The sequence below is a fragment of the Aquila chrysaetos genome, chromosome 2 (assembly GCF_900496995.4).
Source record: "Aquila chrysaetos chrysaetos chromosome 2, bAquChr1.4, whole genome shotgun sequence".
Taxonomy (NCBI): domain Eukaryota; kingdom Metazoa; phylum Chordata; class Aves; order Accipitriformes; family Accipitridae; genus Aquila; species Aquila chrysaetos.
The window spans coordinates 43,456,061-43,481,724 of record NC_044005.1 but is presented as its reverse complement, the minus strand read 5'-3'; the positions used below and the strand labels follow the sequence as shown (position 1 = coordinate 43,481,724).

The 25,664-nt window shown below is 41.0% G+C and overlaps 1 protein-coding gene across 8 annotated transcripts; it reads right to left on the bottom strand.

The window, feature by feature from the left end:
- Positions 1-835: 835 nt before the first annotated feature.
- EXD1 (exonuclease 3'-5' domain containing 1) lies at positions 836-25,623 on the bottom strand. 8 transcript variants are annotated; one of them, XM_041128179.1, is made up of 12 exons: positions 25,569-25,623; positions 25,290-25,461; positions 24,694-24,762; positions 23,626-23,677; positions 21,958-22,085; positions 20,062-20,129; positions 18,711-18,797; positions 17,499-17,603; positions 17,293-17,373; positions 13,024-13,179; positions 10,021-10,212; positions 836-2,783 (listed from the first exon to the last, which is right to left on the bottom strand). In XM_041128179.1, the coding sequence occupies exons 2-12, from the start codon at positions 25,414-25,416 to the stop codon at positions 2,472-2,474; spliced, it is 1,377 nt and encodes a 458-aa protein (XP_040984113.1). In that variant the 5' UTR covers positions 25,417-25,461; positions 25,569-25,623; the 3' UTR covers positions 836-2,471. The 8 variants fall into 8 exon arrangements, 7 of the variants coding, with proteins under 7 accessions (XP_040984113.1, XP_029890532.1, XP_029890566.1 ...); XM_041128186.1 differs by lacking the exon at positions 25,569-25,623 and adding an exon at positions 7,307-7,355 and having other exon boundaries at positions 2,449-2,783; positions 25,290-25,516; XR_003926261.2 differs by lacking the exon at positions 25,569-25,623 and adding an exon at positions 7,307-7,816 and having other exon boundaries at positions 2,637-2,783; positions 25,290-25,517.
- Between the last annotated feature and the right edge of the window lie 41 nt (positions 25,624-25,664).

The following is a 25,664-nucleotide window of genomic DNA, read 5'->3' as shown; positions in this document are numbered from 1 at the left end:
GTTCTTACATCCCTAACTACAACCAGCACTTAACGCCGTTTAAGAAGTTTACGTGATTTTGTCACTACCAGGCTTAGAAAACTGGAGTGCTAGCACCCAGCAGCATGATGCGGATCATTTAAAGAAAAAAAAAAAAAATCTTTTTTCTCCTTTAAGAAAATTGTCATTTTCAATCTCGTGCATCAACGACTGATGACTCCATTCCAATCTGTTTCTTTTCTTTATGCTGTTCCCAAAAGAGAACAGGGTAAAGCTGCAGCCATGCTTACCCAGGAAGGTTTTGCGACTTAAAGCAACGTAGGGGCATGGATGCAGTTACACTGTCAAGTCCCCGTCTGAAAATCCTCACTCCATTACAGTACAGTTCCAGCCAGAGATTTACTTCTCAGAAGAGGCTGAGAATGCAGCTCAGCCTGTTAATGAGAAGGGTGCCTTTAGCAATTACTTTGTATCCTGCACAGAGACACTCGACCACTGTTCTACATCCCAGACTTGAAGGCTTCACATCCTACCTCCTCTTCCCCACCTCCTTCCGTTACCTGATATAAGGTCATTTTCTCTCTCCCTCTCCTAATAGGACTGGATGGACCCAGATGATTTCAGTTGTGGAAATATAATGTAAGTGCTCTTGAGCCATCTCTGGCTCGGAAGAGCCTGCATGTTCCACACCGTACCTCACTGATGTGTGATAACGCATCACTGCTTGGAAGAATCTTGCTCCGGATGAATGATGTGAGTTCCAGTGCTGGAGAGGGGCCCAGTCCACTGCCAGCATCTCCTAGCAGACCAAATGAAACACGGACTCAATTTCCAAATAAAAAGTTGTAGGACAAACTTGTTTCAAGCCCGCTTTATTTTTCTAAAGTGAACTGAGACAAAGGAACTCTTCAGTTTAATTACAGAATACTGTTAAGGGGTTAAAAAAAAATGTACTGACAAAGAGCAAGCCTTGGAAATTTTTCTGCTGATTTTTCTGCCACTCCCAGAAGTGAGCAAGTCCTATCTATAGTTTCAAAGAAGAGACCTATTTAAATACTGCTGGTCTAGTACTCTTCATAGAGAGAAAAAACCAAACAAACACCAAAACACATTTCCCCTAACAATATTTAAAAGAAATGCACACAGATGCATCATAAGCATCTAGTCACACCAATTTACATCCAAAGAAAAATGGCTCAAACAGGTATGTACTCACATGCAGACGTCATGTCCCTTGCAACCTGACATCATTACTCTTAACACATTTGCAGCCCAATGCCCAGATTGTTCTTAGGCTGCAGTCTGGTTGGGACAGTGACCGTTACCTCTTCCATTCTTCCCTATTTCATGTTGTTCATCAGCGTTCACTGATACTCATAGCCACAACCCTGAGAACAAAACCTTCCTTATGCTTAAGGTGCTCCCCACCCTGTCTGAAGCATTTGAATGGCAAAACATGCGATATTTTTTATGTATTTCAAAAGCAAGGAATTTTCAACAGTCCTGTGCTTGCAAGTCAAATATAGCCATAGGCCAAAAAAATGTTCCAAGACTCAGGCATGTCGTACGTTAATTTTGTCATGTGGTAGAGTAGTACTATCAGTTGGAGGGGCTTTACTTTTAGTGAACACCAGCCAAAGCAAGTATACTGGAAATAAACTGGTTTTGCCTTTATATCTTATTTTGCTTGGGGGGGGGGGGGAGAATGCTATACATCTTTTAAACTAACTGTTTTTTCCTCCCCTTTATACACACCTGTCTATATGCACACCACATTAGTGTCACAGCCTTATCTACACGAGTTTGAAACAGCAGTGCTGACAAACAACGGTGGCGTGCAACTTTCAGCAGAAAGCTTCTTTTCTCAGTTAGCCTAAAATAACTCTGACTTGGCAGAAAAGTCCTTTTTATCTGTACACCTCTTTGCTGTTTTTGCCAGCATAGCGATTCATTAGGGTGTGATCTTTTTCACTCTCCTATGAAAGACTGTTGTATAGCTATGCCAAGAGACTTATCCTTATATAAACCAAGCCCACGTGGGTTGGCCAAAAGGTTTTCAAATTTTTCCAAGCAAACCCTTTCTAATCTCAATGAAAAGGCATCTTATAAGCTCCCCTGTTTACATATCTGGATTGAATGAGAGTTTTACATACCTGCAACAGGTAACAAAAGAACCAATACAGTTTAAGACGCTGGTCTGGTAACAATGCAAGAAAAACAAAAGTGACTGTTTTGAAATCAAAAATAGCTCTTGAAAAAAAATGGATCTCAAAAATAGACCTCGAGAAGAACAATCAGACAAAGAAGGAATTTCCTTCCAAAGAAAGCCCATCGTTCTTTCCATTCAGCAATGGGTTTACCTGTCCTTGTAAAGAAAGGAGCTTTTGTTTGACACTTCTGCATGGGGAATAGCCCCTTTTTTCATTTGGATGTCTTCAAATACCCAGTCTAAGCTCATCAAGTCACCTGTATCAGAAATTAGATTCATCCAGTCAGCTTGAGGTCAGTTTAAGGTTCTTCCACAGATTTACCACTTCATTTTGATTTTCAAGCTTTTCTTGACAAAGTACATCCTGATTGTAGAAGGATGTAATTTGAGACACAGCTTTATTTGTGGGAAAGCAATCCCCATCATCTCTGTAGTTTCCATCCTTCTCTGGATCGTTTCTCTCTTTTAATTCCATGGCTGGTCTGATCAAAAGACCATCCTCATTCATTCTGTAGTCTTTTATTGCTTTCTCCCTTCGTAGCTTCTGGATGTCTGCCAGCTGACGCAGCTCCTCTGGCAGCTCCATGCAAGTGGGCTGATAAGGAAAAAAGAAAAGAAACAGAAAAGAAATCAGATCAATACATATGCATATGAATGCTCTACTTTTGTTAGTACCAGGTAAGAGCTCCCTCTGTAATTAGCCAATAGAACAGAACAATCGTCTCTCATTAGTTCTGTGGAATGTATTGACTACCTGCTTACACAAACAATACTTCAGCGGAAAAAAGTCCCCCCATGCTCTTTCTTTTAAAGGCAACCCAAAGGGAAAAATACTAGACTTGAATTTATTGTTTACTCCTTTATTATGAAGATCTTCAAGATGTAATACTTCACATACGGGTTTTAGATGTCTCCTGAGAAACCTTTTGCACTATGAAGTTCTTGTAAACCCCCCAAAGAGGCATAACCAGTTCATGTTTGCTTGTAGGAGCTGCTGCAAAGGCAGCTTTCCCAGCTTTTCATTCAAAACCATGGTATTCTATCCTATGGGTAAAGAAAAACCTTATGTAGAAAAAGCCAACATAGTTAACAAATCAATGAAACAGCTGCTTAGGAAGTACGGGAAAGAAGATACACTCCTTGATTTGGTCCTAAGAACTGCATGGGACGTTGCTGAAAATACTACATTCAAGGATCTGCTTCTTAACAAGGACTGCAATGCTCACCATCTCTCTAGGAACAACAAAAAAAATCCATGGTTGCGTTCAGCTGTAGAAAGGGAAATTGCACAAATAAGGAAGCTTGATAAAAAGTAGTAAGAGGCAGACAAGCAATTCAGTCCTAGCAGGTAGCATGGAGACAACTTCAAGACAACATATAAGCAGTATAGAGTAAACATTACTTAACAGCAAAAGATCACAGAAAGAGTGAAAGGAAATTGGCAGGACTACAGGTTAGGGGAATGGAGACAATGAAGTAAGCATCCTTCAGGAAAGCAAAGCCACATCTAAGTGAAGAAAATAGTAAGGATGAAGTTACAGAAAAAACGAAGGGCAGGCCAGAATAATTTTATTAATATTTAACAAAAATATAACAGAACTATTAAAAAAATTTCTGTAAACATCAGAGGAGCACAAAATGTCAACCATGCTGCAGGGCTAAGTGATGATCAGAATATAGAAGCAGCATGGTAAAACCCAAATTTTTTTCTCTTCTACATTCAGAATGAAAAAAAGTGGAGATTCCCGTATCAAAAACATTCATTATGTACCCAGAATCTGTTTCAGGTTGTCCCATAAATACTTAATACCAATACTTGAAATACAAACAGCAAGGTGGATTTCACCCCGAATTCCTGAACAGCGGAAAATGAAAAAGCTGAACTAGCAACTATAGTATCTTGCTTAAAACCTGCCTTGATACCCAGGGGTTGGAAGATGGTAAATGTTTAAAGGTTCCAGGAAAGATACAGGAGGCAACATGCTGGCAAGTCAGATGTCTGTGTGAGCATACTGGTAGAAACACTAGGAACAGAATGAGTGGATATACAGATGCGATGCACTGGAAAAGAGTTACCAGAGCATTTGTAAGGGGAAGCCATGCCTCACAAACCTATGTCTAGAAGTTTGCACAGATCCAGAGGAAGGCTAAATAATTCAGACAGGATTAAAGAAAAAAAGCAGAGCAAGCACTTACTTGAAACACCCCACCTTCAGTTCTGTTTAACCAGAAGAATGTACATCCAGCTTCCTAACTGCTACAGATCCTACAGTGACAGGTAATCCACGCCCTAAACCATTTAAAGCTAAGTTGCATGAAAATCCAGGCTGTATGTTCATAAAGATTAATATGCATTGCGTGCAGTCCCAACTCACCTGCCAATTAGGAAAACTTCTGGTTCAGGCATGCAGTTATATTTAGACAGAGAACAGAGTTTCTGCCGTCACATGTCATGTATGTGTTATCTGGTATTATATACTGCACTGCACCCTATCTACTGCAGCTTTACCTTGAGCGAATCGGGAAATCAACTCTGCTGCACAGGGATGTGCAACTCCCCTATGGTACCAGAGCTCTCCTTGTGAACTGTCACCACTTAAACAAGAAAACACTGCACTTCTAGGAGAACATTTGCTTCTTTACAGTGATGGGTTCCCAGGCTGCATTTGCTTCTTTGAATTTTAAGTCCTAAACATGAGAATGCAGCTGCATTTGCAAGTACCTAACAACACACTATATGAATCTACAAGGAGAGTTAGAAATTTAGCACATAGAGCTCCTTTACTAGCTCTTTTCTAGTGACAGAGCAGGCATAGAAACCCATTTTACTTGATGTCTGCATCCACAAGAAGAACAATTACTCCTGGTAGACAGTTATTGCTGAAAAAGCAGGAAACTGCAGAGACCTTCAGGGTGGGAAGTTTGCGTTGAGTTCTCCCCCTCACCGGTAAGGAAGATTATCAGTTTGAGAAGATGCTGAAGAGGGAAGTTGAGGGGTTTGATAATGAAGTGCTGGGGATCAGACGTTACTGGTTTGCATCTGGTTTGTGTGTAAAAAGTCAGTTGCTTAGGAGGGAGTGTCCACTCCCTCCTAAGGGAGTAGTTGAGAAGACTCCAACTACTACTTGCAGGTGATGACACAAGAAACCACAGAGAGTGTCAACATACATTTCCCAAACTGTCAGGATCAATGAGATGCCTTCCCTTTTGTTTCCTTTTTTTTTCTTTTTCTTTTTTCCTCCATTTTCTTCTTCGTTCTCTTCTCCCAGTACTACATCAACAAGGATATTGCATTATCATTTTTGGCTGCTGTGGACCACTGGCAATACTTTACTGTTGCTAGCAACTGCTAGGATGCATGACACCCATCTTTTCTGCAAGTCTTTCCTGAAGGAAGCTCTAATCCATGAAGTTGCATCCTGCCACCTTGACAGCATGTCTCCCACCTGGCATACCAGCTCATGGGCCAGCTCCTCAGTACATCTTCTGTTAACTGGCGAAACAGCTATCAAATGACAAAAGAATGTGTTTGGCTGTCCAGAAGCAAGGTTGAAGTCTTGCTGGAAGGGCTGCCCACTGGCTGACCATAAGAACTCTGTTTCTTTGCCATTTCCAGCAAAACATCTGAAAGATCAAGGGGAAGAAAAGATGGCTGAAACCTCAGGTGAAAACAGGACTACCGCCAGTGACTGCTGCAATTGCTCATGAGAATTATGACATCCAAGTCAAAGACTCAACCGCACTATTTGCATGAAATACATATATGCTGCTTGCTCTGCTCTTACTAGTTTATTGCTTTCACAGCAATAAACTGTCATTAATCTCTATTTCTACCCGCTTATCCATGGCCTCTGTTCCCATCACATTATTTATGAAAACTTGTCTTAAGTAAAGGGAAAGTACAAGCTTCTGTCAAAATAAGCTGGAACAAAACAAAACCACCATTGGTTATGCATGTTCAAGAAACAAGGCAAAATTAGACACAGGTACATGCAATTATACATGTCTGAAATCAAGCACTCCTGAATACATTGAAGGCCGCAAGAATGATCTGACCCTCGTAGGAGCTGTGCATTTAGCCAGAAAGTGATTCTTGTATTCTGCCACTAATGGGGGTCTGTTAGAGCACGCAGAAACTTCTCACGGAGGAACAAGGGATGCATGTGGAAAACTGACTGCAGAGACTGGGCATACAGAGCCCAAGGAAGGATGGTGACAATTACATTCACCAGTCTTATTCACACTTGTCTTTCCTCAACTCTCATTGGAGGCAGTGATTCATAAGGGCAAGTGAACAGGCGTGGCTTTTAATCCATGATTATGCATATTCACTTTTCCTTGCTGCTATTTCCAAGAGGAGAAAAAACAGGGTCTGGTCCAGATCTGCTCCCAGAGGCTGAACCCCCTGATTCGACAAGAGAAGGAGAGAGTAGGTAGCTGCCCCAATAGTCATTATTCAACATTATTGGTCATTACTCAGCATTATTCAATTCACAGGCAACCTCAGACTGGAAAGCCAAAGCATTTTTTTCACCAAGTATATCCTGATACTGTTATTACACACAAAAGCTGTTGGCATTATGAACTTCTGGATATGGCAGTGACCCAAGAAAGATCAGGAGGATGCTACCCATGCTAGTCCAAGCTCAAGTTCAATGTTGTAAACCCTGATCCAGGAGCTGAGATTCAACGTGTGACAGCTGGAGATTGGAAAGAATGTGGCTACGTATTCCATTCATCTTCAGTACTTCGTTTTTAACGAAGTCTCATGATTGAAACTGTATCTGTATACTTGTTTTGCAAGTATAGTTTACATGGGAGTGTCATAAGTTTGGGGGAATGGGAGAAGGAAAAAAAAAACCATTCGTCTGTGTGACATGACATCACTCAATAAGATCAGAAGGAACAAGAGCAGGCCAGGGAAGCGTGGCTCTGTTCACTGCTCTAGTCAGGTACGACATACTCAAACACCTTTGTAGCCCAGAGACACAACAGAAGGCATTTCTACATAACTAACTTTCCCTTTGTCAAAAGGCTGAAGACCTGGTGGTTCTGTTCAGAGAGCACAATCCAAGAATTAAAACAGAACAGAGAAGAGCCTAGAAGAGGCTTCCTTACCTGGAGTGATGGAAGTTAGTTTCCAGATCAGATCATCTACTCCAAGTGCCTGTAAATCAGAGGCCATGGTAATTTGGAGACTCTCTTGCCTAGTGGCTTTCACTCCCACAACTTTCAGGTAAAGTCTTGATGTACCACAGATGGTTCCTGCTCACTCAGGAATTATGTCCACCTTCCAATTTAGAAGCTGAAGTAGTGCAAGATATCTTTATGTCCCTGGAGCATTTATTGTCTTTGGCTTTGCTGCAGTCCTGCTTCAGCAACAGAGGCCTCTCTTCCAGTTCTCCAGCATGGAGACAGCATAGTAGGTAACATATTTCAGATTTCCAAAATGTTTCCCTGGCATGGGTATTTACTTCAGAATCCAAGGAGATCATTACTTCTGCTGAAGTAGTGTTGGAACTGCATCAGATCATGCGTGGAGAACACAGTCATCAAGCATAGGGACTCCAGTGTTGCTGTTGTCGGAGACCAGCTCCAAGGTGAAGTCAAGTTCATTGTACCAGACTGCTGTTCATCAAGGGACCAGGGTGGAGCGTGAGTGTAAATTGTAACTGGTCAGTGTAAAAAGTAAAATAGTCCAATAAAAGCATTTTCCAGGTAAGTTTCAACTGTAGCTCCACAAAGTGCACAGATGGCATAACACAGACCTTAATGATGGATAAGCTTTACTTCTAAGTATCTATGAAAAGGCACTAGAATAAATGGGGGGGGGGGGGGGGGGGGCAGTGTAGGTATCTTGACTATTACTTAATTCTGAGAATCAGATTTGAATAAAGGCTTTTTGATTCAGGGAATTAATACAGACTCAGCCAGAAAACCTAGAAGTTGCATTAAGACAACTTGTTTTCCTTCTTTTTTTTTTCTTTTTTTCCACAAAACAGATTTAGCTGAACTCATCAACTTGCAAAGGATTTCCTTAATATTAACTTTGTTTACTTACTCAGTGAAGAAACTGAATTAACAGACCAGATTTAACTAAACCAAACTCCGTATTTGGAGTTTAAATATGTATTGCAAGCAGATTTTAAATAAAGTAGAAGCAACTTTCATTTGTGTTTCTTCTTGCAAGATGTAGACACAACAGAAAATGATTAACAGTGAAATGATGGTGAAAATGGCTACTTCTACTAGCCATAGGACAAGATTTCTAAAGCAACTGCAGGAAGTATGATTATCAGATGTGATATTAAATAAATCTTCAAAATGCCATTTGAAATGCTCAGGATCAGATTAACTCCTTTGCTAATCTTATGGAATAAATGGATTTACAAAAGGATTGGCTTCAGCAACCTGAGTACCACTTTAAAAAAATTCTACAAACAAATAGCCCAACGCAAAACAGCATTTGTACTCTTCACTTTAACAGACTGTTCTTTTCCCTTGTGTCATGCCTACTTTTGCATGCATTTCACATTGGAAATTCAGATGTCAAGCTCATTTTTTATCATGAACTATGAACAACCTTCTTTTTTTGGCAGCTCTCCTCTAAAAAGAAAAGGTTTTCAGATATGACCTCTTCTCTTCCATCTGTGAAACAACTATGACCTCTTGTGGTTATCTAAACTAATCTCCTCCTAAATCCTCAATAATGGGATTTACTGCTCTGAGCGCTTAAGTAATTCCCAAAGGATTCAAATCTGTGCTTGATTGCTTTGTTAAACCAGGGCAAAGAAAAAGACAATTTCTCCCATTAAGATAGACCTGCATTCTCTTTTCCTAATAAATATTTCAAGACATTTACAACTGCAAAAATGAGGCGGTAACAGGATTTAATCATGTTAGTTCAGTCTCTTTGTGATGAATGGAGATGTCTAACTATTCATTTTTCACCCGAATTTAATACCTGCAACATCTTACATTAAGATAGGAAAAGACCACACCAATACCACTGCTTGTTTGGTTTGCATGGATCTCTTGTTTCCATTAGTGCAGGAAGGCAAGCTCCTTAACCAAAAATCTCATTCCCCACCCCCCAACCGCACTTTAAAAATTAACAAGCAATTACAGAAGTGTCCACCATACAAGAGCCACTCCAAGGTGTCTGGGGATGCAATACTACTGGTTCTATGTAACCAAATGTAACCAAAGAGGAACAGTGTTACTTGACCTTTTTTTTTTTTTTGTAAGATAACACAGGTGAGAATAAATTAAGAAGACAAGAGAACTCAGAGATGCTTTTACAGAAATAAAAATCTTTGGCCAGCAAGCAACAACATTACTCAGAAACAGCCAGTATATGCAAAATAGCAGTAAAGGTGACAGAATAGGGGAAAAATAGAACAAGATTTAGGGACTAAATGCTCTTACCAAAACAAAGCAACTCTGGCAGCTCCAGGTACCAACACTCCACAACTGCCTGTCCCTCTTCATGCCCTTGCACATACACAGCCTCTAGTGAGCCCAGAGGTTCTCAGTCTCAGATGAGAGTGAACAGATGGCACATGTGCCTGTGCCTGTGCCGTAACAGCTGCAGCTCATCATCCACAATACTAACTTGAGGTGGATTTGTGCTAATAGACTGACATGAAATGCAGCTAGGTAGATGCAGACACCATCACTTCTGCTGCTGCACACAGGAAACAAAGCATGTGGCATAAAGTAGAGTGTACAGTTGCAGAAAAGGAAGCTGCTATAGCTAAGTCCTCCGGAGTTTATCCATTAGAGCCCTAGATCAAATCACTAACCACAGAAACAAGCAAAGATATTCCTACCTTTGTGCTCCCAAGGTGATCTCCAGACCCAGTCCGATAAGCATTTAAATAACCACATACTACAGTTGTTAGGTCAGACATCAAGTTATCCATTAGAGATGAGTGGAGCAGCAGAAGGTACATAGCCTTCAGAGCAAGTGCTTTAAGCAGAGGAGCTGGAAAAGGTCTCAAGAACCATCTGTCAGGATTCTCCTGTGTATCCCAATGCAAATAAAAACAGTTATTTAAGTAGCAAAAATGATAACAAAGCTTTTCATCACATTCTTCTGCAGTTTACAACCTATCTCCCAATGCTGATCTCTATTTTCAGTGCTACTGAATGCTTGCAGCTTCTAAGGCCATCTGTGTACAAGCCTGTGGATGTTAGAGTGAGTTTGGGAGGAGGGATTGCTTCTTCAAAAAAACCCCAAACAAACCAAAAACCAACACACACCTATTCCAGCATTTAATGCTAGGTTCTCTCTCACCCATCTCTGAAACTAGGTTGGATTCCTAAGAGCTGAGCTGAAAGATCTAAAGGGGAAAAAAACCCCTCCCATCAAGAGAGGCAGGGAAGCAGCTGGGGATAGTAACATCTTCAGCCATCACAACTGGAACCAGAAGAACATGAAAATAAGCCCCAGTTAAGCTGCATGACCACAATATCCTGAGCAAAACTGTCACTATAGAGTGGCTTACACTGGTATACTTACTACCTACATATTATACAGCCATTTTCCACTTTTAGTCTTCAGACCAATAGGAGGGTTTGGTCTGGTAAACAAGGAAGGCATGTTGTCATTTGGCTTAGATTTACCACACAGAATTCTCTAAATTGAAATTTTGAGAGACACTATTAGAATTCCAAAACTTGTATAAAAATAAAGCTGTATTCAAATTAGAGGTTTCACTGAGTAGTTATTATAGCAATATCAAATAACATTTAATCCAGGTTTTCAAGAAAGACTTTAAGTCTATGAACAGGCAGTAAAAAACCACTCAGATTTACTCAGGAAGTTACAAGACCAGTATGAAGGAAGAAAAAATGCTCTGGCAGGAAAGAGATTGTTCCTATCCAGTCAAGAAATCCTGCCTATATAGTCAGGTCTCATTAGGTATCTAGTTCCCATATTTAATAGTTTCTTTGGAAGTCTCCCCCCCTAAAAAAAAAATAGCAAGGTCAGGTGATTAAAAACCCAGCAAAATGATGCCACAACTGGCACTAGCATATTTATATACTATTTGTTTAACTATTTTGATACCCTTCTATGATAAAGTCACTTGCCTAGTGGATGAAGGGAAGGCAGTGGGTGTAGTTTTTCTGGATTTTAGTAAGGCTTTTGATACTGTCCCTCACAGCATCTTTCTGGACAAGTGGTCCAACTGTGGGATGAACGGGTTCACGGTGTGCTGGGTGAACAACTGGCTGAAGGGCAGAGCTCAAAGTGTTGTAGTGAATGGGACTACACCTGGCTGGTGACCGGTCACCAGTGGTGTTCCTCAGGGTTCAATTCTAGGGCCAGTTCTGTTCAATATATTTATCAACGCTCTGGATGCAGGAGTTGAATGCACCATTAGCAAGTTTGCTGATGTTGCCAAACTAGGAGGTGCTATTGACTCTCTTGAGGGACAAGAAGCCTTGCAGAGGGATCTAGATAGATTGGACCATTGAGCTATGATTAATGGGATGAAATTTAACAAGTTGAAACACTGCATTCTGCACCTAGGATGGAGTAACACTGAGCACAAGTATAAATTAGGAGAGGAGTGGCTAGACAGCAGCCCTGAAGAAAGGGATCTGGGTGTGCTGGTTGACAGCAGGCTCAATAGGAGCGAGCAGGGTGCCCTGGCAGCCCAGAGGGCAAACCCCATCCTGGGATGCATCAAACACGGCATAACCAGCCGGTCAAAAGAGGCGATTATCCTGCTGTATTCAGTGTTGGTGCGGCCTCACCTGGAGTACTGTGTGCAGTTCTGGGCCCCACAACTTAAGAAGGATGTGAAGGTCCTTGAATGCGTCCAGAGGAGGGCAACAAAGCTGGTGAAAGGGCTGGAAGGAATGTCCTATGAGGAGCGGCTGAGGACTTTGGGCTTGTCTAGTTTGGAGAAAAGGAGGCTGAGGAGCGACCTCATTGCTCTCTACAGCTTCCTGAGGAGGGGAAGTGGAGAGGGAGGTGCTGATCTCTTCTCCCTGGTATCCAGTGGCAGGACATGTGGGAATGGTTCAAAGCTGCACCAGGGGAGGTTTAGACTGGACATTAGGAAGCATTTCTTTACCAAGAGGGCGGTCAAACACTGGAACAGGCTTCCTAGAGAGGTAGTCAATGCCCCAAGCCTGTCAGTGTTTAAGGGGCATTTGGACAATGCCCTTAATAACATGCTTTAACTTGGTCAGCCCTGAATTGGTCAGGCAGTTGGACTAGATGATCATTGTAGGTCTCTTCCAACTGAAATAGTCTGTTCTATTTTTCAAGCTTACGTTCCCCAGATCTTAGGAGCTCCTGGCCCATTAATTTTTCCCTTGCTTGTCCCCATCTGAAAGATTAACAAAAGTAAGGACAATAGAGAATAATGATTTGGCAAATGCCGCTGAACTGCACAAGTGAGAAAAAAATCACTACTCTAATTTTTTCATTCTAATAGTGCTGGCAATAAAAGTTTCCTCTTTCCCTATTTGACTCAGGATTCATTTTAATGAACTTGTTCTGTTGGAACTAGGTTTCAGAATTAGTCAAATATATTCAGATATCCGGAACATTTTTTACCCGAGTTATATATATATCCTCTATTGTACAAGCTTTGTGGTTCTTCAAAACCTCAATTTCAAATAAGCTATTAGGAAATACCAGCATAAGCACTGATGCCAACTAGAGCTTGCATCTGTCTCCCAAGTCAGTGTTACAAAATGACCTTAACGACAGCAGTTTGACCACTGTATAGCGCCATGCTCTTAAAAAAACTGACAGCAACATCTCAAGATGGGCAAAGCATAGCTCACAATTGAATCTTTGGAAGGTGCCTCACTGAATCACTCACTGAAGCCATCTGCTGCCTGCACTTCATGATGGCATCCCATTTGGAAGGTATCTTCAAGTGCTGCATCAAACACTCCTGTAACGTGCAGACACGATGCGGAAAGAAGCCACCTGTTGCCACGGAGAACTGCAGAGCATCAGCAACCTGTGATGGAAGGGATCAATATGCCGTGACCAGTGTTTGTTAACCCAAGGCAAAGAATGTGAAGGTTTGACAGTGGGGATGCATATTAGAAGTATGCTGCAAACAAATTAAACCTTGTTTTGACTGCGTACAGTTGCAGAGCTAGTAATCTGACTCCTTAAAGCTGTTAAGTCACATAAAAGGTTAAATTAAGTTTTAATAATGACTTATATAAGTTATATTGTTGCATTAGTCTAAGGCTCCTTCTAGCCCAGTACTCTTGCCTCCAGACAGCAGGTGGTTAGGAGCAATATCAGAAGAGAGTAAACATACAGTGCTACTTCCCCAGGATACTTACGTTTTTGCCTTTTATCTAAAACCTGAAATAGTGATGCAATGTAAGGAAAACATGATGCAAGAATATGTAAGTTGTCAAAAACCTTTTGCCTAAAACCTTATTTTGCCAGTAAGACTTGTCTTTGACAGCATACAGAGCCAGAAGGGAAGCAAACAACAGCCTCCAGCAGCAACTGCATGGCATGGTGTTTGCTTGTTTTTCATCCTGGTTTCATCCCTTTTACCCTTTTACCCTTTTGCAGTAAGAGCAGGAACAGCCCTGAGTCTTGTCCCTAACCAGAGAAAACAAAGATGAGTGGGACTATTGCAACAGGTACAGAGAGAAGACAACAGAAAAGGGAAGCCTGGAAGAGAGTCCACTCACCAGGGCAATGGAGAGGAAAAAATAAAAAACCTGCATCCACACTCAAAATCTGAGACTGAGCTATCTGTCATTACAACAACCTATCCTTCAGACTTCCTCTGCTACTCAAAAGCCCAGATTCCCACTCTGGTCCCCTGAACTCCCCACTGACCTCTCATAGGCCTTTTCTCATTACTGCTCTCTCCTAAAAAACCTTGAGCCAGCACTCAATACAAGCATCCACAATCCAACCAACAAAACCATGAGCTTACAGGCCAGCCCAGTTTTACTGCAAGGGTTACAGTTAAAGCCACTGTTTGAACTGTTCTACCATATACTGCCCATGTGCTACCTAGATCAGACCACGCAGTAGTTGGCAGCACCAGCTCAGCCCCTGCAATAGTGACTGCAGAATTTTAACTGACCTCTTCTGGCCTCTTATAGTAAGGGTAAATTCCAAAACCAAACTCCCATTCCTAACTTGCCTATAAAGTCTTTGGGGGGAAAAAAAACCCCTATCTCTTCCTGTCCAATAGCAAAGGCAAACAAGCTGGTATGATTTATTAATAACTAAAGCTGCCTCTAAGGCATCAGCTAAATAGCTAACTGCTATGTTCTCTGGGAAAGAAGCCATGTATTGGCTAAGCCTACCAGAAGAAAGTGCTAAGCCAATCCATTTACTGAATTTTCAAGGAATAAAAGACTGTATAAAGGTATTATGAAGAAAATGCAAAACATTAGAGCACCACAAGTAGAACAAGCCATCTTGGACTAAGGAATGTCCAACCTCCTACACTCTGTGGTAGGACAAAGAATCTAGGACTGCCTATATTTCTGCTAAGATGACTACATTGCTACAGTTCGAAGAAGTCTACAACGACCAGCTGAAAACTGGCAGGAAACATACCTGGAGAAAGGAACTGCAACAATTCAAACTGATGAGTTCACTGAAGAGAAGGAAATGGAGAAGATCCAGGTAAAGCTTACCTTCACTGGATTATAAGCACAAATCACCAGGTGACAAGGAAGTTTCCATCACTTATTACTCAACAGTCTTTTGTATTGTACTTCTGACCACTAAAGCCTTCTCTGGCTTTTCACTCTCAGTGGCCAAATGGAGATGAAGAGGAACCTCAGGAAAGACCTTCTCAAGCAATCAGTTACTTATACTCAAAGTCAAAACAAAGATGATGTTCAAATCTATGGAAATATATTCCATTCTTTTAGATGGTTAGGGAGAGAGTTTCTAGTAAAAAAAATTCAATGCTTTCCAAACAAGTAGAGAAAAGACTTAAATATTTAAACAAAAATGAAAGCATATTTGTGATCAATATTCATAAAAAGTCTAATCTGAATGAACAAGGTTATAGAATAAACTTGCCCACAATGAAAACAATTTTTTTAACTTACACTGTGAAAAATCTTTGTCCAAAGTCATTGCATGCTAATGGCTTGGATTCAAGGGCAGAAAAACTACAGCATCCTAAAGAGTAGTGTATGTGCGTTGATCTGTGGAATCAGACAGCAGCCGTGACTTCTTCACTTGTACATTTTACGATTAAAACTTGCATGGACCTCTGTCTTATGGAAAGTCTCAAGCTGTCAAATTTTCTTTATTCTTTCAGCACACACCTCTACGAAGAATTGTATTATTTCTTTTGGTAGTACACAGATACACAACCAACAACATTTTACAATAGGCAGGGATTTCAGAGTGTGAGAATGCTCTAGCCTCATGATGCAGCATAAAAGTGTCCCAAAAGGCCATGTTAGGGATGTAAGCACTGACAACAGTCAGCTGCCTGCTCACTATGCAGCTTTTTAGGCTGCTATAGCCCAACAGGGACACCCCCCTGCCCTCACCAAGGCAGTCCAATGTGAAATAGCAGTATCAGACTTCCACAAACATTATCACTGAAATACTTCAACAGGTGATGCTTAAGTACTATAAGAACAGCAATGGGAAAGACATTGAAAATCAGAAACCTTTCACTGCCATCCTCTACATGTTGTGTTAATCATATTAAGTTAGTTATTGCAAGGAATAAACAGTTGCAGCAACTGGCCAAAACCTGGGATAAATAACACTTTTCAAATTATGCAGGTGGGATCCCGTCTAAACCAGAGTTCTTCATTCCATTGCTGTGTTTTTTAAGCAGAGTCTCACTTCTGCACACAGCCTGTTCCAATTGTAGCAACACTGGGAAGCTGTCTCTAAGAAGTGCTTCACAAAAAGCATCTATGAGAGTTTGCTCAGAGGTATCTCCCAGTTATTTGCTCCAGCAGTACACAGCAGAAGACAAGACAGCTTAATTCCAAAATATCAGGTACCCTGCAGGGTAGCCAAAACCAGACTACTTCACTAGCTTGCTTACATTAGAAGTAGGATTCAGGCCAACGAATCAGAGTAGTTGAATCCAAGCCTAGAGATCTATCAGTGCAAGAAAAGCAAGCATGTCAGCTCATACCAAGACAACAGAACAATGAGTGCAACTCCATGTACCTTAGACCTTATGGTGGATAGTTCTCATTAGTTATTTCCACTGTAGTGGTTACATGTTCTAGACAGTACAGTTGGGAGCACTGGTGGGAATTTTCATCCCAACCTTTTTCATGCAGTCAAGACTTAACACTGACTGATATTTGACCTGTAATGGAATGACATAATCTTTAGGGACAAAAGATAAGAAAGGGACTGAGAGAAACCTCTGCTGTATACAGCTTACTACATAGATCAGATTAGGGCTTTGAAGAGTTACTATAGGCAGTCATATCTATGACATGAAAAGTCAGTATACAGGCAAGGACAAGTCACACATAACTATGTGTAACATATCCATGCCCATTATGAAAGATCATAGCCATTATGTTATTTTCTTCTCTCTCAAAAGGCTCTAATTCTCCTGTTAGTCACACAAGATTAACTACCACAACTACCAGGGCCAGCACCAGCTGAAACAGATTTTTGTGGTAACCTGGCCTGTTCTCTCACTTCCACCACTGCTTTTATTAGCAGGTGCTTCCCAGTGCAAGATACCTGTAGCGTGAATCTGTTTCTACACTTGTGAAAGGGGCAGAAAGTATAACAAAGAATACAAAGCACAAGCCAGCCTAGCTCCTGTTTAAGTCACAGTGGCCTCAGGTTGCGCCAAGTTTAATCAAGATCAGTTAATACATCTTTAAAAAAACACATTAAACTTGCTGCTAATATTAGAAATTAACTACCTTCTAAAATAGGTCTACACAAGACTCGAAATAACACTATCAGCCTTGTCTGCTAGTTCTTTTTAGCTAGAACAAAACCACTACATTTACATGGTTCAACAACTGTCACATTCTAGCAATGTTAAACCTTCTCTTAGAGAATGCCCTGAACAAGGCTGAAGTTTCTCTTGTTGAAACGTTTGTTCCCAACCAGAATATCTGAAGGGTACCTGTGTATCAAAGACATTGAAGAGAAGGACACCGTACTGGTGAAACAGGCAGTCTGAGATCCAGCGGCAGTCATGCATGACCTGAAGCAAGAAAGAACTGTCAGACAAATATGTGTCCAACTGCAACTTTTTTGGTGCAGATAGATCATTATATATGTATACGACCTCTGCGACCACAAATGTCCTCACACACTCTGTACCCTTACCTTCAAGATGTTTTTATCTTCCAGCACCATTTGTAATCCATTTTTGAAAGCCTGAGGTCCCAGAAGGAAGATATCAAATAGAAAAATATGGCTCTTTGTTGCTATCTACAACAAATTCAGTTGCAGTGAAAATGAGTGAGGGACAGGAGAACAAAGGATTTGAAAGTAGGAGAGAATGCACTGTTACCCACAAGCCATAAACTCCTATGTACAGGCTTATGTTGGGCACAGCAGATTTAGTTTCCTTAACGCAAATTCATAAACAAGTCTTGTTTTTTCCAGAGATGCTCAGAGACTCTCACAATAATTAGAAAGAACGACCCAGTAGTCTACTACACGCAGTTAAATACAGCATTTTGAGACATAGCAAGAGCAAACCCTATGCACAGTACTTAAAATAAATTCCTACACCTATTATAGTGACATTTTTAAAGAACCACTTCCAACAAAATTCTTGTGCCCATGACATTCCTTTCATTGTCAAAGACCACTACCAAAGAAATAAAGGACATCATTTTCCATCCTAGCATTTCAAACAGGATATAAAATTTAGGTTTTGCCTGTGTTCAAATTCATAATGGTTTAACAAAAGCTGTTATTTGAAAGCAATTTAGCCATACCAAAGCAAACATTTTGTGGACACTTACTTCTGCATAAACGAGTTAAGTTTGAAGCATGAACTCCCACACAAGTTTTTGCTTTGGATAGACACACTCACTTTTAAACCTATTTAAAAATAAACTAAGACAATTTTATGCTAACATATTAAGCTATTCTCCTTTCTGTCCCTTCCTTTTCAGATGCTGATACTATGACAGCTAATTAAGACACTGTATCATCTTTAGATGGATTTTACTCCTTCAATTATATTGTCATTGTGATTAGGTCTTGCAGTTTTTCAATAAGTAACAGCTGTACTAGTGTAGTACCTCTATCTGTATACAAGTATATAAAGATGGCAAGCCAAACATGTTACATTGTTAGATACAAATGTATAAATTACATACAAGTTTAGTAATTATTATATTGCCTTATAATAACATAATTCCTTCCGTAACAGGTCTTTTATGAAATACCTGATCTGTCTTGAAGAATATCATATCCCTTACCAAAACAGTAATGTGAGTGAGTCTTAAACACAGGCTAATCCCCAAATGTTTCTCAGTTATGCCTCTGTTTAGTGGCACATTTTGGGAAATACCTGCCTCTTACCTCAAGCCATGAGAGTTTTCCGTGACGACACAAATTAACACCGTCTCCTGCTATACTGACAACACACTGCTGTTTTAGGTGCAGCACCTAATGAAAAAAAAATAGGGATAAAATAAATAGTGCCAGAGAATGATAGGCAGAAGGACAAATAGTAAAACTGCGATTTTTCTGATCATGATCCATATTTAAAAAGATAAATACAGATCAAAACCACAATGAATCTCAGATATATAGTGATCCAAGAGAAACTGACACAGTATCAGTCCAGTTACAGACAGACAGCTGGAAATTCCACAACTAGAAACATCAATGATAGGTTTAGCAGAGATTATGGATAACTAAAGAATATAAACTCCCCTGATCTCCTCCCAAGAAATTCTCCTAAGTAGGTTGTAGGAACTTCTTTAAGATCACATAAAGAAGGTGTTTCTTTCAGATGAAAAGGAGAACTCATTTTCTAAGGTATAAAAGAAAAACCTGTTACTCTCAAAGACAGAAAAAGTTTTCAGACAATTAAGATAAAGCAACCTGTAGTGCACATGTAACACAAGAGTAGAAGGCATAAACAGAAATAAAAAAGCCAGCTTCTTTTTCAAGCAACAGTTAGATTCCTCTGTAAGCAGGGAAATCTCTTCCTGTGGGGGAAGAGCTTTTTCCTCTGTATGTGCAATATATTTACCATAATAACAGCCCAAATCCCAACAGATGTTACTGCAAGACAAAATGGCATGGAGAACCTACAGTATTGATGGTCTAATTCAGGATCTAAAAAATGCTATTAAATTTAATAATAAATCTACCATTGGCTGCAAGTTCTGAAACAAAGCCTTTCTATCAAGTCTGCTTATGTTATTATACATAATTTAAGAGAAGAAGGTCCAGGCATGTCTGGAGTTCCAAACACCTACAAAACAACACAATCAATTCCCTCTCCAAATGCCAACAAATCCTCATGTTGTTCCCTTCCTAAACAAAATAATTGTTCAGTAAATAGTGATACTGGCCTTTCACTTCAGATACTGGTGATACAGAGTCTGAAAGCAGCAACCAACACACACTGATGCAGATTCACATCCACCCACTACAAACTCACATACATTGCACTCTCTCCCTGCATATATGCACACTTTAAATATACTTTGATGCCACCAGAGATACCATTTCTACTTGACTTAAAGAAGCCAGTTACTACCTATCACTCAAATTTCACTGCAGTCTGCAAAAGTGATTTCCAGTATAAGATGTCACTAAGCAGTGATCACAATCCTGCCACTTAATGGATCTACCGACAATTAGAACGAACAGGCTTAGAAGTCACATACACTGCATAAGAGCTTTCATTAGTACTTACTGCTGGGCCAAATTTCTGCTGAAAAGAATCAACAACTGTGTACTCCACATTCTCTTCTTCCTTCTCCTCTAAAAGAAAGACAGAAAAAAAAAAATCATTAGATGCTTCCTCAACTTGAATGAATTTTGTCATGGTTTAACTCCAGCTGGCAACTAAGCACCACACAGCCACTCACTCATTTCCCTCACAGTGGGATGGGGGAGAGAATCAGAAGGGTAAAAGTGAGAAAACTCATGGGCTGAGATAAAAGCAGTTTAATAGGTAAAGCAAAAGCTTTATGCACACACAAGTAAAGCAAAACAAGGAATTCATTCACTACTTCCCATCGGCAGGCAGGTGTTCAGCCATCTCCAGGAAAGCAGGGCTCCATCACACCTAACGGTTACTTGGGAAGACAAAACGCCATCACTCTGAACATCGCCCTGCCTTCCTCCTTCTTCCCCCAGCTTTATATGCTGAGCATGACATCGTATGGTCTGGAATATCCCTTTGGTCAGTTGGGGTCAGCTGTCCCAGCTGTGTCCCCTCCCAACTTCTTGTGCCCCCCCCAGCCTCCTCGCTGGTGGGGTGGGGTGAGAAGCAGAAAAGGCCTTGGCTCTGTGTAAGCACTGCTCAGCAGTAATGAAAGCATCCCTGTGTTATCTACACTGTTTTCAGCATAAATCCAAAACATAGCCCCAGAGCAGCTACTGTGAAGAAAATTAACTCTATCCCAGTCAAAACCAGCACAACTTTGCACAAGGTATATATTTTAGTTGTATAATCACTCTACTTTTCTGGTTCAGCTGTTCGGTTCTTCCCCCTCTACTTCCTGAACATACCCAGATTACTGAACTGTCTGACTGATTCAGAAGTGTACAGTTTAGAGCATGACCCAAAATTCTGTTTTTTGACAGAAAAACTGGCTGTTTAAAAGTGAGTTGCAGCATTACTTTTTGTCACTATGATGCATAAAGGAAAAAAAAAAAAGCACCCTAATGCCCAGCCTTGCCCAGGGAAGGAAAAAGATTGTGACAAAACTAACAGACTGTGACACCACAGAACATGGACAGCTGAGTGATCAAAGGGCAAAGAGAATTTAAGCCAGATTTTAATATTTTTTAACACCTGCTTAACAACATCCAATGAACAGGTACAGAAGGATTCTCTTAAAGATTCTCCCTTCTCTTTGGTAAGATGCAAATGTTAATAATATGCATCCATGACAACACAAGGACAATCCTCTAAACTCTAAAATAACAGTCAATTGAAAGATCATAAGAACAAATTTTTAAAGGGTCTCCCAGATCATATCAAGCCTTGCTCATTTTCCTCCCCACTAAGTAGGTAAATGCAGCTAACCTTCCTTTAGCCTATACAGGTCTTGCACTCTTGTCACGGCTCTACGAGAACAGAACGAGCTGATCACATTTTGGATCTGTACCTGTATATGCGTATAGAGCAGGAACTGCACAACCAAATCAATGCAAGCATGTGATAGGCAGCACAGAACCAAAGAGCAACAGTCTTATTGAGCTCTGAGTTATCTATCATGCCACATACATTTCAGGAACGGTTATAAGATTAAAACAATTACCAGAGAGGAATGCTCACTGGCTGAAGCACTTCAGTTTCTCCAAAAGATCAGTTGTGCTGCTCAGCCACTTTTACAGTTGATGAGAGCTACAGGATAAACATTCTGGAAAGCAGATGAGTTTCCTTCTGATACTGTTAACGTATCTGCAGGCAAAGAGCATATCCGCAGATAATGTGCTCTGTACCTATCTTTCTGTGACCATTGTTCCTTCAGAACACATCCTGTTTTGATACAGGCAAAGCAAGAGATCACAGCCTCTGGGAAAGATGTTGTCTGACAAAGACAAACTAACTACATTGCTTGACTAATATCCACATTACCTGAGAGGGAGTATTTTAAGCTATCTGAGGCTCTGAGCTGTCTCTCTTGGGAAATGCAAGAAGTCCATGGGCCACAATCTGCTGGTCCTGTGTCCACTTGTTTGTTCCCTTCAACAGCTGAAGTGCACCTGCACAAGCAAGGCAACCGTACATAGCACAGAAGTCAAAACATTACACATTCCACCAGCACGGACATTTTAATAAAGAAAATTATTTCATCCAATGCCATCTACCTGTGTCCAGACAATGAACTGCTGCATGTGAAGCAACTTCCTAATCCAATGTGCATGGTTCTTAAAGAAGATCTTGAAGCTACCCAACAGTAAGCTTATTTTGCACAAAAGGACCTTTATTTCAGATAAAATTTCACATTTATTCTGAAAGTGAAAGGTGAAAGCAGAACCTGAACACATGTTTACTGCAAAGGTCAGCAACAGTTTCAAGGGAAGAAAGAGCTCAAAGTACAGAGAATGAAGTACCTGACCTGAGCCCAAGAACAGATATTTAAATTGCATGGTAAGTCTTTACACTGAATCAATAATATTTGATCCACTAGTTAGTTACTGTAACTGGAGGGTGATTCTACAAGTTCACCAATACATAAAACAGTTATATCTACTGAAACTTTACTATAATCAAACAGAAGTTATTAAATCATATAAAAGGACCAGAAAAAAAAAAAAAGAGTTAGTAAACATTCACCTGACTGAAAGGTGTCACATATAAGATGCTTAATTTCTATGACAGGACAGTCTGTCAAGAATACTTCACTGGAAAATATGACTTACTAGTATAAATTTCCTTATATTGACATAAGAACATCCCATTATGATTATAGAGCTCCAATCATGTACATCTCTATCTCAATAGAATAAAACATAAAAAACCCTTTCTGATCAGCCTTGAGATGTAGCTGAAGAATCTTGTATCTAAAATTGTATTTAACGGATAAACACAGGGATCTGCCACCGAGGTGAGCATACTCAAGTATGTGTTAACATAGGCTTACTCAACAGGGAGAAAGAAGACAAGACAGCAGCAAGCAAGAAGACTGCTGCTAATCACAATTTTATGTGTTTTCTAACTATATTTTACGGACTATTCGGTAGACGGCACTTCATTCTACTTCTCTTAAGAGGAAGAATAAACTATTCAAATGTGGTCTTCTGATGAGACTCAAAGCAAAGCCATCTAGGAGCATGGGTCTGCACGAGTTTGAAACATATTTTTACCAGCTTCCCAAAGTCACATTTACGTATGTTTTGAGAGCATCTGTATAAACCTAACCTTCCCTGTGCAACTGTCCTGAAACTGTTCCACCACAGAAGAAATGCTCATAGAAATCCTCCCTGAAACCACAAGCTGACAAGAAAACAAACCAAGCAAATTCTTCTACCTAGGAACGCTAGTGGGAAGGAAAAAAAAACAAAAAAAAAAGGAAAAAGCAAGAAGCAAGAGAGAGAAATTGTAAGCAATAGCTTGGAAGAACCTTTTACACAGTGAAAGTCTTCCACTCACTGCCTTGTTCACCCCCTTAGAGCAGAGAAATAAAACTTGGCACAGCTGAGTCTGAACTTCAGTATTATACTAAATATAACTGGTGGCTCCCTTAGCAAGCGCATCCCACCCCTTCTCCTACCGTGAAAGGAAGGAAACATTTCAACGTACTCAGAGAGCATTGCTGTTCCCTTCCCTGAATCTGGTTCATCCAGCAATTCCACTGCAATAGAAACAAACAATTTATACTGTAGTGCTGACAAGCAACTTTTTGACGCTTGTTATCTCCCAAAAAAAGGAGATACTAACCAATCCTAACCACCATAGGACACAGCCATACATATAAAAAAAGAAATTTAACTCAAAGTATAGTTTAAATAATTTTAAATTCACTCTGATGTACAAATCTATATAAAATAACTTACATTGGTAGCCTAGATGAGGTGTATTTCAGAACTCCAGCATTTAAACAAGACTAACGACTTAGCATCCCACCAAAACAAGTCAGTATTGAACTACAACTAATTACAGACTATTACATATACAGTAAAGTAGGTATAAGGAAAAAGGTAAAATGGAGTCAGTTAATCACTTGATAGGTCTAAATAGCTGCCTTCTAGCTATTTCCCCCTCAGCACTTTGCTCCTTGTCCCCAAGCAAAGCAGATGCCAAGAGAAATGCACAGGACCTTTATACACTAGAAAAGTTTTTCTTAAATAATCCCATATTCTTATCACTACTGAATCACAGAAAGTGGCTCAGATAAACAGACCATTTAATAGAGATGCTTTTGCCTGTGTGAGTAAAAGCAAAACCAAGTTAACTAGAACTTTAAGCAATTTAACTTCCCAGCAGACTGCATTAGTGAAAGTCTTGCACGTATACGAACATACACAAATGAATGTAACTTGCCTTCAGGGGGCACACTTATCTCAACTGATTACCTTTGGAGTGGTTACTTTCATTAGTGGTCTTATTGGACTTTATTCATTATTTAACTAATAAGCTGTCATGCAGTACAGTCACAAGACCCTCACAAAGTGGGGAATTATTATTATTTCACTGATAGATAATTGGGGAACAAAAGTTGTGTGATCTATACAAAATTCTAAATCCTACTGATTTTAGAAGATGTGCAACTGAAGAAATCAGCAGAGTGAGCAAAAAATGGGATTTAAAATGCTGAACTAAAAGTGGGCATGATCCCTGTGCCCCAAACTGCAGCAAGAAAAGCCTCACCATTGACTATTTCACGGCCAAAAAACATCTTTACTCCTGGAGCGCTTCTGCCAGTTTCTAAGTTCTTCACTGAAACGAGGGAGGGGAAGAAAATACAGACATACATCAAGCTCTACTGTTTGGGGTAAAAGCTTATCATCTGCAGAACAAAGCAAGACCATAGGACCGGGCAGTACTAGTAACTAGGAAAAAAAAAATCAGCCAATGGGTTATTTTAAGTGACAGCTCTTTTGCTCTACAGAAGAGGGTTACCATAAGATGAGCGTGCACCGAGGAGGACACAATTGAGGGCTGCGACACCTACGCAGTCTCACAGCTGAGAGCACAGGCAGGTGCTGCTAACTCCTACTTTACGTTTTATTCGTCCCAGGGCCCGTTTTGCCTCCCGGAAAGCACCCGCGGGAACGCTCGGCGTGCCAGCCTTCCCACGCCAGCGGTGACGAAGGGCCCACCGCCGAGCCAGGCGCCCGTTCGCCAGCTCCCTTCCCTCAGCGACCGGGCTCACGGCGCTGGGCCGGCCTGCGCCCCTCCCGCTCCCCCTCACAAGCTGAGGCGGCGCGGCCCTGCCCGCCGCCGCCGCCGCCGCCGCCCCCGACCTGTCCGCAGGAGGAGGCTCCGGTCGGGGTTCACGTGCTGCAGCACCCCCTGGAAGACGCCACATTTTAAGGTGATTTTAACGGTTCTCCCCAGAATGGCACCGAAGTGCTCGCTGCTGAGGGCCATACAGCAGCCCGGGGCGGCGGGAACGAAGCTCCCCCGGCGAGACACCTACGGCACACAGCAACGGACGGGCTGCGGCGGGACGCCGAGGCCCCGCCCACGCCCCGGGGGCGGGGCCATCGGAGCCCACACCCAATCACGGAACGGAAACTTACCGAGGGCGGCAAGAGCCGCCCCGCCCGCTGGGAGCAGTAGGCCGCCTCTGCCTCGGCTGTAATGGCCGCCAAGGGATGACGCCTGCGCCTTTGGCA